The 15,758-nt window shown below is 53.0% G+C and overlaps 2 protein-coding genes and 1 pseudogene across 3 annotated transcripts in view; 1 reads left to right on the top strand and 2 right to left on the bottom strand.

The window, feature by feature from the left end:
• LOC307067901 (RAD52 motif-containing protein 1-like) overlaps positions 1–15,758 on the top strand; it is a gene marked incomplete at both ends in the record, with an annotated part of 661,371 nt that overhangs the window by 238,579 nt on the left and 407,034 nt on the right. The window lies entirely within an intron of this gene.
• LOC307067383 (uncharacterized protein SPEM2-like) lies at positions 4,416–7,389 on the bottom strand (annotated as a pseudogene). Its single transcript has 4 exons — positions 7,242–7,389; positions 5,631–6,899; positions 4,761–4,845; positions 4,416–4,436 (listed from the first exon to the last, which is right to left on the bottom strand). The product of its transcript is annotated as an uncharacterized protein SPEM2-like (transcript).
• Positions 8,704–15,748, bottom strand: LOC307067382 (acetylcholine receptor subunit beta-like; the record flags this gene model as incomplete). Its single annotated transcript, XM_079724863.1, has 5 exons — positions 8,704–8,817; positions 9,123–9,285; positions 9,625–9,806; positions 10,301–10,524; positions 15,523–15,748. 5 exons carry the CDS (start codon positions 15,746–15,748, stop codon positions 8,704–8,706), a joined length of 909 nt encoding a protein of 302 aa, XP_079580989.1.

Here is a 15,758-nt window from a genome sequence, read left to right as displayed (position 1 = left end):
TGGGTGACAGGGAAAGAAAAATTGCTCTAAGCTCTAAAGCACTGCTCTCCAATAGCATTTTTCATGATGATGGAAATGTTCTAAATCTGTGCCATCCAATGCGGTAGCCACTAGCTCCATGTGGCTACTGAGCACTTAGAAGATCATGGCACTGAGGAAGAGAATTTCTTTTTTTTTTTTCTGGCCAAGCCATGAAGCTTGCGGGGTCTGAATTCCCTGACCAGGGATTGAACCACCGCCACATCAGTGAAAGCGCCACGTCCCAACAACTGGACTGCCAGGGAACAGAATTGGATGTCAGGGAAATTCTGTTCCCTGAGGAAGAGAAGTTTTAGCTTTTTAACTTAATTTTTAATAGAATTAATTTTCCTTAATTTTAAGTAATTTACATTCTAATAGGCCTTTGGCTAGTGGCTACTGTAATTGACAGTGCAGCTCTAGGGCCTTGGGGATAACGGATTTAGCTAGAGAGCGATGGAGGGAAAGCAGGGATAGTTTCGGTCCTCATCAGGCCCTGTGGGATGGGGCTGGGTTGGATGTCCTCCAAAGTCCACAGAACACTTCTCTTGTCTCTTTATTCCTCATGCTTACCTGTCCCCTCTTTTTCTATGTTTCTCACCACACACTGATATCCCCACTCCTTGATGGTCTCCGGTGAGTTGTTGGATGTTGGAAGCCATCCTGGAGCCATTGCACCATGACAAAGTCATGAAGCAACGGAAGGCGAAACTGCAAGGCAGCGCCGTGCCAGGAAGGTGGACTACAGCTCTGTTGTTATGTTTTATGATAATAAATTTAAATATAGGGGCAATTTTGGGGGGATGTTGCTCCACGTGAAAGAAAAATTCCTCTAGGACTCCCCCTCCTGAAACTACCACAGAATGGGAAGTACCCACTAAAGACCCGGGGAAATGGGTAAAGAATTAAGAGCCTGGAACTAAAGGGATATTTTTATGAAAAACACCCTCTAGTATGGAGTTATGGCCATGGGCTGGAGTTCCTGATGACATAGGAAATTTATGGTTCTATTATAAAGGAAGATTAATTATAGAAAAGCAAATGCCTAGAGCAGAATTAGTTGCTAGGATAGGGAGAAAGCACTGTCTCAGTTGAAGGAAACAACGAGAAAGGGCATGCAGGGTACATTGTAAATATTTTCGTGGAACCATTGTAAAAGGTTGCCCATGCAAGAAGAGAAATAGGAACAAGTAGCTTCAACTTTTACAATTAAAATAATCATATAACTGCTTGGCTTGGTTACTAAGAAATAACCTGTGATTAATGGGAACTTGGGAAATATTTTAATAGGACATCTAGAAACTAGGGCATATTTAAAAAAAAAATCTTTAGAGAACATTTTGAGGTTTGATTGTGCTAAGATTGTTTGGTCACATACCTGGTAATGTAATCAACTACAATATATAAACCTGTGATTGTAAACAATAAAGAAGAGAGAGAAACATGCAATGCTGATACTTTAAGAAGTGTAATAGATTTATTTCCTTCGCCGACGCTATCTATCCCTCGGGTATCCCTTGACTCGCTGGAGCTGGACTCCGGCAGTTGGATGTCGCCCTATGAAGGCGCCTGGGAGACAGAGCTTCGCACTTGTCCCTGTCTGCTGTCTCTGGCGGGCGTCAAAGACCAAACGCCCTAGAGAGAGCTTCACACTTGTCCCTGTCTGCTGTCTCTGGCGGGCGTCAAAGACCACACGCCCTAGAGAGAGCTTCGCACTTGTCCCTGTCTGCTGTCTCTGGCGGGCGTCAAAGACCACACGCCCTAGAGAGAGCTTCGCACTTGTCCCTGTCTGCTGTCTCTGGCGGGCATCAAAGACCACACGCCCTAGAGAGAGCTTCGCACTTGTCCCTGTCTGCTGTCTCTGGCGGGCGTCAAAGACCACACGCCCTAGCCAGGTGCCTGCTGGTTTTGGGAGGTGTAGACATCTGGCCATAGTTCTGGCAGGCTGGGGGAACGGTATCGGGTGGTACACCCAGGCTTGGCTGCCTGTTCGCTGCGAGGAGGTTAGCAGGTCATTGTAGGGCCCCTGAGCCTTGGCAGAGCAGGAGTTGTGACTGGCTGGGACAGAAGTCCATGGTATGTGCTGCCCTGCATCCTCCTTTCGAGGAACTGTCTCAGATATAAATGACTTTTGGGTCTGACGTGGGCCCCAAACTTGGACAGAGTCAGTTCCTAGAGGGTTCTTGTGGAGGCCTGAGTTGTTATGGAGGCCTCGTCTCTTGGATAAGCCAGAGTCTTGAGTAAGGGCTGGACTCTTATGGGGGCCAGGATCTCGATTAATTCCTGAGTCTTTGTGGAAGTTAGGGTCATGGGTATGTTCTGAGCTCCTGTAAATTCCAGCATCTTGGGTAAGTCCAGGATTCGTATGGAGGTCAGAATCTTGAGTAAGGCCTTGGCTCCTGCAGACTCCAGAATCTTGGGTCAGGCCTGGATTCTTGTAGTCTCCGGAGTCTCGGGTAAGGCTTGAGCCCTTATGGAGGCGAGCGGTTTGCACAAGACCTGGGCTCTTATGGAGATCAGACTCCTGGCAAAGGACTGAGCTCTTGTTGACTGCAGAGTCTTGGGCATGGCATGGACTCTTCTGTGGCCAAGAATCTTGGGTAATGACTGGATTCTTCTGAAGGTCAGAGTCTTGGGAAAGGCTTGGATTCTTGCAGAGGTAAGGGTCTGCGGTAAGGCCTCGAAGTTCGTGGAGGCCTGGATCTTGAGCAAGGCCTGGGTTCTTGGGGAGGCCTGTGTCTCCGGTAAGGCCTGGGGTCCTTTGGAGGACAGAGCATTGGTTGAGACCTAGACTCTCATGAAGTTCTGGGGGTTGGGGCTGGTTTGGGGTTTGGGAAGTGGTGGATAACTGGGGAGGGATGGGGCCCTGGGGAGAGAGGACAGACTGAGGAGACTTGGAGGTTGGGGGAAAGGTGAGGGTTTGTATTAAGGTGGAGGGCTTCTGGTGGTTGCTGTGTTGATGAAGGACAAAGGATCTGGGAAAACAAGAGGCAGAGAAAGAGTGCATGGTGGAGGCATGGTGCATGGTGAGCTCTGGGCACTGGTCGGAGAATGGAAGCAAGGTTGAGAAGGTGCAGCATCCTTGGAGTACACCTGGAATTTGGGGTAGACTGGAGTCTGGGGATCCGTGTTTCTCTTCTCAGACTGGCAAGGATGGGAGCTACGGTGAGCGAAGGTCTTGGACTGTACAAATTTGTCTTTGGCATCATTTGGGATCTTCCATTCCATATTCCCCAACTCCACGTAACCCAGTATGGACCCTGTGGAGGGCTTGGCACTGTCCCCACTACATTGCTTCAGTGTTTGCTCAGCTGTAACAGAGCTCACCAGACCATGCCCCTCTTGGGGCCTGGAGAGGGTACCCAAGTCATTTCTGGAGTACCCAGAGTTCTGAGGGGGACACACATGGAATAAGTTCTGCTTCATGCTGCGGGCATAGTAGACCACATGGCCAGAGGAGAGGCCTTGGTCGAAGGTAGACAAGGTAGAGAGAATAGAATCTAGGATGGGGGTACGGGTGGTGGAAGGGACTGGAGTGGTCGTCAGGGCCATGACCAGTGCTGGGACAGAGGTTGTGGCAGAGATCGGGACAGGGGCTGGTGTAGGGGCTAGGGCAGGAGTAGTAGCAGGGGCAGAAGTTGGGGGAGGGACCAGAGTGTTGGCATGGGTATAGGTCAGATGAGCATGGGTCAGGGTGCAGAGAGAAGTGTGGCCCAGGAATTGGGCTGAGGCATGTGAGGGGGCCTGGGCTTGGGCCTGGGCTGGGGTATGGGCTGAGGTATGCTCCGGGCCATGGACCTGGGCAGGGCTGTGCTCAGGGTTGAGGGCTGGTGAGGGGGTCTGGGCCTGGGGGGTAGTGTGCTCAGGGAGGTGGAATGTGGAGCAAGTCTGGGCCTGAGGTGGGGCGTGCACAGAGGGGTGCTTGTAGGAGAAGGTCTGGGCCTTGGCAGGAGAATGTGCAGGGAGCTGAACTGGGGGGAAGGTCTGGGCCCGGGCTGGGGCCTGGGCTGAGTCATAGTCTGGGGTCTTAGTCTTGCTCTCTTGGGGCAGGCAGAGTGGAACCACGTCCACCTTGCTTCTCCTGCGGAGCTTGGAAGATGTCTCTCACCTGGAGTTAAAGGTGGCTTGGGACTTTAAGGCTGTGAACGGAGGGGCCTCACCAGCTCCCACTACCCCCTCCTTCCACAGTCCCCGTGGAGCCTCCGTGGAAGCCCGAGCCCGTCCACACTGAGGCGGCGTCCAGCAGCACTTAGAAGCCGTCTCATCATCTGTTTCTGGTATCCGGGATTCAAGGTGGTTTGGGTGCCTGTGCAGGAAGCTCGGGCGATGGCGGAAGCGGGGAGAAACTCTTGAACGCAGCTTCTTGGGATCCACGGAGCAGCGCATGCGATGACTGCCTACACAGCTGGCTTGCTTGTCTGCAGGGAAAGGCGAGATGGGACAGGGCCTGGGTTCTTGAGGGGCTGAGAATCAAGGCAGGGATAGAAGAAAGGGGACAGGCCCACATCCCCTGAGCCCACACTGGCGCCCACTTACCTTTGGGGAAAATATGGTTGAAACCTGCCCGCAAGAATCTCTTCAGATGCATCCAGAGCTGAGGGAAGCAAGGGAGCGTGGAGTTTGGGATCAGGGTGAGCCCTGAAATCCAACCCTTGTTCGGCCACACTACAGCAGCCATCCCATCTCAGCCCCTTCTAGACCCCAGGACTCCCCCAACCACACTGCCCAGATCCTGCCCTCACCAGATTCACCACGTTCATCCACACATTGAGCAAGATGATGCTGACCAGGATCAGAAGAATTGAGTCTCCTAGGTCTTGGCATTTCCTGGGTGTGGTGCCAGAGCACGCCTCGGCTAGGTAATGGGTTTGCTCAGCCATGGCCGGGGGTCCCAGGACTGCCTGAGTCCGCTGGCCTCCATATATATAGACTGGGAGACAGACTGGGTCATAATGGGGCAGGTGGTGGCGTCACAGTGAGGGAGGGGGATGAAAAGGAGGGCCAGGCGTGGCATTCCATGGTTCCCCGGGTGAGGTAAGCTGAGCCTGGACAGCCAAACAGGGCCCGGAGGCCGGCACACCTCCCCTCGAGCTGTCAAACATTCGCTCACCGCCCACTGACTCACTTGTTCAAATGTCACGTTCCATCTCTTGGCCCCTCCTGAGACTAGAAAGACCTTGGCCTCAGAGCCCTGCGGAAGGCCTGGCTGGAGTCCAGAGCCTCAGCCTTCTTCATGCCCTTCACTGGCTGTGGAGCTGGACCTGCCCAGATGTGGAACCTCCCAGTTTGGAAGCAGCTTCTTGTATGAGGCTCTTTGGGGACAGGGACAGCTGAGACACAGAGGAGGTGCCAAGAGACCAGTGGTTTGGAGACTGCAGCTGCAGATCTACTTAGTGCATGGTATCAGACCAGGAGGGGCCTGCTGGCAGGACTGTGGCCACTAAACCAACGGGACCCTCAGGCCCAGAAGGGGACACTGGCTTCTTATTGCAGGAAGCCAAAGGCAGGGACCCAAGCTGGCAGAAGGAGTGGCGCTTCCAAGCCACAGACCGCCAATGTTTTCTGGACCATGGCGCTCTTTATTCCTCTCTCCATGCCCTGCCGCTCCCCACCCGCCCCCATTAGCTGCTGGCCAGTTCATTTTCCCAGTCTGGCTTCCGTGCAGAGAGGGCCTCGAGGCCGAGGTGGAAGGTAGCAGCGAGTTGGCCCGCGCTTGGCTTCCTGCACTTGCCGCTTCAACTCCAGGCTGTCATACACCTGGTAGTTGGCATTTCCCCCTGGGTTCCGGCTGAGTGGCATGAAGGTGGGCGTGGGTGGAGGGCGTTCGGTAGCCTGGACGTCGGGCAGAGTCTGGGAGGGGTGGAGGAGCAGCGCTGAGCTGGGATCCGAGGCCCACTGGTAGAGGCCTCGGCCAGCACCGTGAGGGAGGCGGAGGCGGCCAGAGGGTGCCGCACAGGCAGCATCTCTGCCCATTCGGCCGCCCAGCGCCGCACCTCGTGGGGATCCCGGGAGTAGTTCAAGTGTCCCGTGGAGTGGTGCGGGCTGTGGTTGGGCTGGCTGTGAGCACAGCTGTGGAGGCTCCGTCCGTGGGCCGGTGGGGAGTTGCGCTGCCATGCTTCGGGCCTGTAGCTCTGAGGCACCAGAGCTGATGGAGGCTCAGAACCCTCCAGACCACGCCGCCGCTGATCCCAGGAGTCATACGGGAGATGGCCCCCTGAGGGGTAAGTTCTGTGACCCCAGGGACCCACGAGCTCTTAGGGGGCAGCCGTCGGGTAAGTGATGGAGACGAGGTCCACTGGTCAGCATCCACATTGCCCCAGATGCGGGATGGCGAGCAAGGGGCCCCGAAGGACTGCAGCCCTAGCTCAGACTTGGCCTCCACACGCTTGGACATGCGGTGCAGCTCGGGCGACAGGTAGAGACAGGCTGGTGGCTGGATGGCCAGGATCCCACCCTGTCGACCCCAGAGGCCCACGTTGGAGGGCAGACCCATCTGCCGGTAGAGCCCTCCCCAGCACCCCCACGGGTACTTGGGTTGTGGGAAGGAAAGTTGGTCCTCCTCCTCCAGGTAGGAGTCCGGGTCCTCCCAGTTAAAGGGGGGCATCGGAGGCAGCTGTGACATCCCATGGAGGCGATGCGGCCTACGGAAGCCTGAGCAGCTGGAGGGGAATTTTCTAAATTCTTGGGCCTCCCCTGGTGGCTTCAGGGGTGGCGGCTGCAGCTGCGGCTACGGTTGCGGAGATGGTGGTAGGAGGACGAGGAGTAGCAAGTGGGCCGGGCCATTCTCACTTCCACAGGGTCCAGGGTGCAGTGGATGTGGATGTCTTGGGCCTTGGCTGGAGGATGTTTGGAGGAACTTTCACAAGCCTGTGAGATTTCATCTGTGGGAGGCGAGAGTCCGTGAGGGCAGGGCAACTGTCAGAAGATTTCAGGGTTGGGAACCTGGGAGCCTGGGTTTCTAGGGCCCTGGGACTGGCGAGGCGGGGTGCCCCCTAGCTGTCTTCTATAGTTACTTTTCTGAATAATACAATACATGGTCTTGTCTAAGGCATTCTGGAGCCCATGCCATATCTGGTGTGGGGTGAGGTGGGGTGGGTGAAAATGAAGGCCAGGCTCTCTACCCTCACCACCACTCCCAGCCAAGACCGTTCCTGCAGACGGAGGTGCAGGCTGCAGCTGGTTCCCACCCTCAGCCATCTTAACCCCTATTGGTGATCCCCAACCATCGCTGACCATAGTTGCCATGCTGATCCCAAAGCTGACAAGAATGACAAGGCCCAGCAACAGGATTAGGAAGTCCTCCGCATTCTGGGTACTTTCTTGGTATTGATGGCAGCACCCCAGGTTGTCATACCAGAGCTGGTGTTCCATGGTGGGCGGGTCCTAGGGCCGCCTGAGCCGTGGGACGCCCCACCCCCCTCAACCCCACCGGCCCTGACCCACACTGCACTCATGCCAGGACCTGGGGACACCCACCAACAGGTGAGGGAGCATGGTCATAATGAGGCCCATTGCAGGGAGTCACAATGCGGAGTTGTCCAATCTTTCATCCACTCAGCTGGTCCTTTAGGTGGCCGTCTCTGCCCTCGGCTCCCACTACATGGAGCCTAGTCCCCAGAGTTCAGTCTGTCCTTCTGTCTCCATGGGGCCTTGCTTAACTTGATTTGCAAGCAGGGTTGCTACAGATGAGAGACAGTCTTCATAGTGACTGGATCATGCATATAGGATTTCCTCCATTTCATTGTTCAAGACATTAGGACCACTTACGTAGCCTGTTGGGCTTCTTAGAACTAGCCTGCAGTTCTTTAAAAGTTTCAAGAGAAGCCAGAAATCCAAATTGCTCTGTGAAATAGCCACATTTTAAAAGTAGCAAACCAATTCAACTTTTAAACTCTGCTGGCCAACAACATGGGCCACACAAAACACACCAGTTTGTAACCTCTGATGTATACTGTATAATGCTTTTGTTCTCATCTTCTCATATGATCCTCAGACTAGGCAGCAGATACTATTATTCGCTTCATTTTACAGATGGAGAAACTGAGGCACAGAGCAGTTTAGTAGCTTGTCCAAAGTTTGAGCATCACAGCTGGAACTTGAGGTTTTTACAGTGTGCTTTTTTATCCTCATTACAAATGCATCCTTTTAGAAAGAACCTTTTCTTATCCTAAAGATAATACATATTACAAAATACAGTAAAGTACAGAAAGGTCAAAACAAAGAAAAAACGACCACTAGTCCCAACATGCCAACATAAGCACTATTACTTAGTGTATTTCTTTACAGAAAAAATAATTTCCCTATTCATTCAATCAGAGGTACCGGCTGTATAGGTTAGGATCTGTGCTAGGTGCTGGGGATATTACAGTGAACAGCCATAGTTCCTGCCCTCAGAAGGCTTACAATCTAGTTCTTGTTCTTTGTTCCATTCATTGCCAACCTAGATGTGAATATCCAACGGGGCTTCTTCAAGAAGCCAAAGAGTAAATAAGCGGATAGTGCATGTCAGGTGGGCCCAAGGCCCCCTGCTGCCCAGTCCCACTTGGGCTTCCTCCCTAGAAACGAAACGAGGAGAGGATTGGACTCCTAGTGAAGGAGTTAAGATGCAGAAAGGGATAGGACTTGAGAGTACTATCAAACTCTCAATTCAAGTGGCCGAGGACCTCGGTCTCGGCCCTCTCGTCCTCAAGGAAAGGGGTCGGGAGGGGGCAAGTGGTACGTGGCGTCCAGAAAGATGACGAGGGTCCACAGGAAGAGGCGGTCCACCACCATGGCCACAAACTGCCAGTCCTCCTTCAACTGGGGGTAGGAAGATTAAACTGTTCCTGGGCTCCAGACAACCAGGGAAGGCGGCCTCAAGGCCCTGTACCGCACCCAGGTCCTAATACCACAGCTTTGAGACAAGGGCGGGACCGCAGAATAGCAGAGAGCGAAACTGCGGGCGACGGATGTGAGTAAAGAACAAGTGGGAAGCCAGGGGGCGGGACCAAGTGAGGCAAACTTCCAATCAGAAAAAAAAATCGAGTTCTGGGGGCGGAGCCTAAGTTTGCCGGTGGAGCCAAGGCCACCCAGGCCTTGCCTTAGCCCACCCTCTTTGGAGTCACAGCTTCGTGGTCCTCCTGTTCCCGCAGCTGTTGAGCGGTGTAGCTGATTGAAGAAACGACCTCCCGTAGGTCGGGAGGCAGGCACACAGCCCGGCTTGGACCATCGATAAATGGCCGCAGGTCCGGGGCAGACAGTTCAGGCTGGAACGTGGAAGAGGCGAGTCTGTTTGGCCACGACCGGGGCACAAAGACGGCCTGCGTGGGTGCTCTAGGCCCCGCCCCAACTCCCTCCTCCAACGCCCATCCAGGTTTCCAAACGTGAGAGAGCCCTTCAGGTTCTCTTCAACAGCGGCGACCTCTCTAGCCTTCCGCAATTCCTCCTATTCCCTTACGCTTTAGTTTCCACCTCCCCGCACAGTGGGCAACAGAAGGGGGACTACAACTCCCATGATGCTCAACCACGACATCCTCTGAGAGCTTAGGACGCCTGCCTCCGCACAGTCTTCTGGGAACTGTAGTTCGCCCTCTCCCTTCTACGTGGGCCATGGGGAGTAGATACTACCTGTTGGGTTTGGGGAAGAGAAAATCATGTGGTGGCTTGCGGATGAAATATTCATCTGTTCCCCGACCCCAGCCACTTCCTGGAGAATCCCTGAGAGGTATAGGAGGTGGCTCCGGTATCTGGTCTCTCTCAGGTTTGGGTCTCTTCAGACCCAGATACGGAGGGAGTTTGTGGATAAAGATCTGCAGAGTAGAAGAAGAGGCGTGTTGGAGGGGGCTCTTATGCTTTCAGACCAGAAGGGAAGCCGCCAACCACCCCCACGGCACGTGCCCATTCCTGCGCATGCGTGTATGCATCCCACAGATGAAATGCAACTACACAGCCCAAGAGTCCTTAAGGGGGTTAGGAGGCATCCTGACTGGAAAGAAAAGTTCTGAGGGCTTCCACCCTGATAGTACCTAACCCTGAGAATGCTTCCTTGGGACCCACGATGGGCAGTATTGATGAAGAGAGTCTGGGATCTACGCAATGTTAATGATGGGAAGATAAAATTAATTGGGCAACATTTCAACACCCAAAGACCTTGGCACTTTGACACTCTACCAGGAGTTGTAGTTCTCCCTCAGGTCTGTGAAAGGGAAGGTTGAAAGTTGGTGGGAGTGAGGAGCGATACCTGGACAAAAAGCCAAATACTGGGATTGAGAGTTAACACAGGTTGGAGAGGAGATCTTCTTACCTGACGGACCCAAAGGGGCATTTGGTGGGTGTGGGGTGAGCGATGGTGCAGGTTGAGGACTACGATGTTAAGGATGACTGAGAAGGTGACGAGGACCATGGTAAACATGAGGTATTTGATGATGACGGGGACAGACAGGGAGGTCTCAGGCACTTTGTCTGCCAGCAGCAGCAGGAACACAGTAAGGGTCAGCAGGGCAAAGATCGAGAGCCCCATCTGCTCTACTTGGGGGACAGAGGGGAAGGCGGAAGGATTAGGCTTTGCCAGAAAGCAATCTCCCTGGCATAATCAGTGACCGTGTTTCCAGCCCACTCAAGGACAGGCTTTTGGAAGGGCCAACTGCATGCAAATAACTCCTACATTTATACCTCCAACCTGGACTGATTCCCCTAAATTCCACACTTGTATCCACCTGCCTACTTAACCTCTCCATTTGGGTGTCCAATAGACATCTCGAACTTAACATGTCCAAAACTTAATTCCCTCACCACCGACTCCCCACACAGTCTTCCTCAGGTCATAAATGACAACTCGATCTTTCCTGTGGCTCAGGCCAAATCCCTTGGAGTCATTCTCAGCTCTCCTCTCTCTCATCCCATATCCAATCCATACCAAACCCTATTGGCTCTACCTTCAACATATATCCTGAAACTGATGACCTATCCCATCTACCACTACCATCCTGGTACAAGCCACCATTACCTCAGATCTGAGTTATTACAAAGGCCTCCTCTTTGCTTCATCCTTTGCCCCCCCTGCTGACTGTTCTCAACAGAGCAGCCACATTGATCCCATTAAAATGTAAATCAGATCAAGAGCCCCAAACACAGCCCAGAATGGGGGAGGCAAGTTTGCATACATCTGGTCGTGACCCAAGAGACCAGATGAGGAAAACTGAAGCCTGGGCTCTTTCTCACAGGCTGGGGAAATCAGGCATTGGGTGCCCATCCCTACATCTTACCTCCTCCCCAGAGGGTGGCTTCTGAGCCACCCTAAAAAGAACTAAGTTCTCTGCGCTCTGGGGGAGCTTTAAGATGCTGGGGGTGGGTGACAGGGAAAGAAAAATTGCTCTAAGCTCTAAAGCACTGCTCTCCAATAGCATTTTTCATGATGATGGAAATGTTCTAAATCTGTGCCATCCAATGCGGTAGCCACTAGCTCCATGTGGCTACTGAGCACTTAGAAGATCATGGCACTGAGGAAGAGAATTTCTTTTTTTTTTTTCTGGCCAAGCCATGAAGCTTGCGGGGTCTGAATTCCCTGACCAGGGATTGAACCACCGCCACATCAGTGAAAGCGCCACGTCCCAACAACTGGACTGCCAGGGAACAGAATTGGATGTCAGGGAAATTCTGTTCCCTGAGGAAGAGAAGTTTTAGCTTTTTAACTTAATTTTTAATAGAATTAATTTTCCTTAATTTTAAGTAATTTACATTCTAATAGGCCTTTGGCTAGTGGCTACTGTAATTGACAGTGCAGCTCTAGGGCCTTGGGGATAACGGATTTAGCTAGAGAGCGATGGAGGGAAAGCAGGGATAGTTTCGGTCCTCATCAGGCCCTGTGGGATGGGGCTGGGTTGGATGTCCTCCAAAGTCCACAGAACACTTCTCTTGTCTCTTTATTCCTCATGCTTACCTGTCCCCTCTTTTTCTATGTTTCTCACCACACACTGATATCCCCACTCCTTGATGGTCTCCGGTGAGTTGTTGGATGTTGGAAGCCATCCTGGAGCCATTGCACCATGACAAAGTCATGAAGCAACGGAAGGCGAAACTGCAAGGCAGCGCCGTGCCAGGAAGGTGGACTACAGCTCTGTTGTTATGTTTTATGATAATAAATTTAAATATAGGGGCAATTTTGGGGGGATGTTGCTCCACGTGAAAGAAAAATTCCTCTAGGACTCCCCCTCCTGAAACTACCACAGAATGGGAAGTACCCACTAAAGACCCGGGGAAATGGGTAAAGAATTAAGAGCCTGGAACTAAAGGGATATTTTTATGAAAAACACCCTCTAGTATGGAGTTATGGCCATGGGCTGGAGTTCCTGATGACATAGGAAATTTATGGTTCTATTATAAAGGAAGATTAATTATAGAAAAGCAAATGCCTAGAGCAGAATTAGTTGCTAGGATAGGGAGAAAGCACTGTCTCAGTTGAAGGAAACAACGAGAAAGGGCATGCAGGGTACATTGTAAATATTTTCGTGGAACCATTGTAAAAGGTTGCCCATGCAAGAAGAGAAATAGGAACAAGTAGCTTCAACTTTTACAATTAAAATAATCATATAACTGCTTGGCTTGGTTACTAAGAAATAACCTGTGATTAATGGGAACTTGGGAAATATTTTAATAGGACATCTAGAAACTAGGGCATATTTAAAAAAAAAATCTTTAGAGAACATTTTGAGGTTTGATTGTGCTAAGATTGTTTGGTCACATACCTGGTAATGTAATCAACTACAATATATAAACCTGTGATTGTAAACAATAAAGAAGAGAGAGAAACATGCAATGCTGATACTTTAAGAAGTGTAATAGATTTATTTCCTTCGCCGACGCTATCTATCCCTCGGGTATCCCTTGACTCGCTGGAGCTGGACTCCGGCAGTTGGATGTCGCCCTATGAAGGCGCCTGGGAGACAGAGCTTCGCACTTGTCCCTGTCTGCTGTCTCTGGCGGGCGTCAAAGACCACACGCCCTAGAGAGAGCTTCACACTTGTCCCTGTCTGCTGTCTCTGGCGGGCGTCAAAGACCACATGCCCTAGAGAGAGCTTCGCACTTGTCCCTGTCTGCTGTCTCTGGCGGGCGTCAAAGACCACACACCCTAGAGAGAGCTTCGCACTTGTCCCTGTCTGCTGTCTCTGGCGGGCATCAAAGACCACACGCCCTAGAGAGAGCTTCGCACTTGTCCCTGTCTGCTGTCTCTGGCGGGCGTCAAAGACCACACGCCCTAGCCGGGTGCCTGCTGGTTTTGGGAGGTGTAGACATCTGGCCATAGTTCTGGCAGGCTGGGGGAACGGTATCGGGTGGTACACCCAGGCTTGGCTGCCTGTTCGCTGCGAGGAGGTTAGCAGGTCATTGTAGGGCCCCTGAGCCTTGGCAGAGCAGGAGTTGTGACTGGCTGGGACAGAAGTCCATGGTATGTGCTGCCCTGCATCCTCCTTTCGAGGAACTGTCTCAGATATAAATGACTTTTGGGTCTGACGTGGGCCCCAAACTTGGACAGAGTCAGTTCCTAGAGGGTTCTTGTGGAGGCCTGAGTTGTTATGGAGGCCTCGTCTCTTGGATAAGCCAGAGTCTTGAGTAAGGGCTGGACTCTTATGGGGGCCAGGATCTCGATTAATTCCTGAGTCTTTGTGGAAGTTAGGGTCATGGGTATGTTCTGAGCTCCTGTAAATTCCAGCATCTTGGGTAAGTCCAGGATTCGTATGGAGGTCAGAATCTTGAGTAAGGCCTTGGCTCCTGCAGACTCCAGAATCTTGGGTCAGGCCTGGATTCTTGTAGTCTCCGGAGTCTCGGGTAAGGCTTGAGCCCTTATGGAGGCGAGCGGTTTGCACAAGACCTGGGCTCTTATGGAGATCAGACTCCTGGCAAAGGACTGAGCTCTTGTTGACTGCAGAGTCTTGGGCATGGCATGGACTCTTCTGTGGCCAAGAATCTTGGGTAATGACTGGATTCTTCTGAAGGTCAGAGTCTTGGGAAAGGCTTGGATTCTTGCAGAGGTAAGGGTCTGCGGTAAGGCCTCGAAGTTCGTGGAGGCCTGGATCTTGAGCAAGGCCTGGGTTCTTGGGGAGGCCTGTGTCTCCGGTAAGGCCTGGGGTCCTTTGGAGGACAGAGCATTGGTTGAGACCTAGACTCTCATGAAGTTCTGGGGGTTGGGGCTGGTTTGGGGTTTGGGAAGTGGTGGATAACTGGGGAGGGATGGGGCCCTGGGGAGAGAGGACAGACTGAGGAGACTTGGAGGTTGGGGGAAAGGTGAGGGTTTGTATTAAGGTGGAGGGCTTCTGGTGGTTGCTGTGTTGATGAAGGACAAAGGATCTGGGAAAACAAGAGGCAGAGAAAGAGTGCATGGTGGAGGCATGGTGCATGGTGAGCTCTGGGCACTGGTCGGAGAATGGAAGCAAGGTTGAGAAGGTGCAGCATCCTTGGAGTACACCTGGAATTTGGGGTAGACTGGAGTCTGGGGATCCGTGTTTCTCTTCTCAGACTGGCAAGGATGGGAGCTACGGTGAGCGAAGGTCTTGGACTGTACAAATTTGTCTTTGGCATCATTTGGGATCTTCCATTCCATATTCCCCAACTCCACGTAACCCAGTATGGACCCTGTGGAGGGCTTGGCACTGTCCCCACTACATTGCTTCAGTGTTTGCTCAGCTGTACCAGAGCTCACCAGACCATGCCCCTCTTGGGGCCTGGAGAGGGTACCCAAGTCATTTCTGGAGTACCCAGAGTTCTGAGGGGGACACACATGGAATAAGTTCTGCTTCATGCTGCGGGCATAGTAGACCACATGGCCAGAGGAGAGGCCTTGGTCGAAGGTAGACAAGGTAGAGAGAATAGAATCTAGGATGGGGGTACGGGTGGTGGAAGGGACTGGAGTGGTCGTCAGGGCCATGACCAGTGCTGGGACAGAGGTTGTGGCAGAGATCGGGACAGGGGCTGGTGTAGGGGCTAGGGCAGGAGTAGTAGCAGGGGCAGAAGTTGGGGGAGGGACCAGAGTGTTGGCATGGGTATAGGTCAGATGAGCATGGGTCAGGGTGCAGAGAGAAGTGTGGCCCAGGAATTGGGCTGAGGCATGTGAGGGGGCCTGGGCTTGGGCCTGGGCTGGGGTATGGGCTGAGGTATGCTCCGGGCCATGGACCTGGGCAGGGCTGTGCTCAGGGTTGAGGGCTGGTGAGGGGGTCTGGGCCTGGGGGGTAGTGTGCTCAGGGAGGTGGAATGTGGAGCAAGTCTGGGCCTGAGGTGGGGCGTGCACAGAGGGGTGCTTGTAGGAGAAGGTCTGGGCCTTGGCAGGAGAATGTGCAGGGAGCTGAACTGGGGGGAAGGTCTGGGCCCGGGCTGGGGCCTGGGCTGAGTCATAGTCTGGGGTCTTAGTCTTGCTCTCTTGGGGCAGGCAGAGTGGAACCACGTCCACCTTGCTTCTCCTGCGGAGCTTGGAAGATGTCTCTCACCTGGAGTTAAAGGTGGCTTGGGACTTTAAGGCTGTGAACGGAGGGGCCTCACCAGCTCCCACTACCCCCTCCTTCCACAGTCCCCGTGGAGCCTCCGTGGAAGCCCGAGCCCGTCCACACTGAGGCGGCGTCCAGCAGCACTTAGAAGCCGTCTCATCATCTGTTTCTGGTATCCGGGATTCAAGGTGGTTTGGGTGCCTGTGCAGGAAGCTCGGGCGATGGCGGAAGCGGGGAGAGACTCTTGAACGCAGCTTCTTGGGATCCACGGAGCAGCGCATGCGATGACTG

Source organism: Hyperoodon ampullatus (assembly GCF_949752795.1).
Source record: "Hyperoodon ampullatus genome assembly, chromosome: 19".
Taxonomy (NCBI): domain Eukaryota; kingdom Metazoa; phylum Chordata; class Mammalia; order Artiodactyla; family Ziphiidae; genus Hyperoodon; species Hyperoodon ampullatus.
This window is presented reverse-complemented; position numbering and strand designations above follow the sequence as displayed.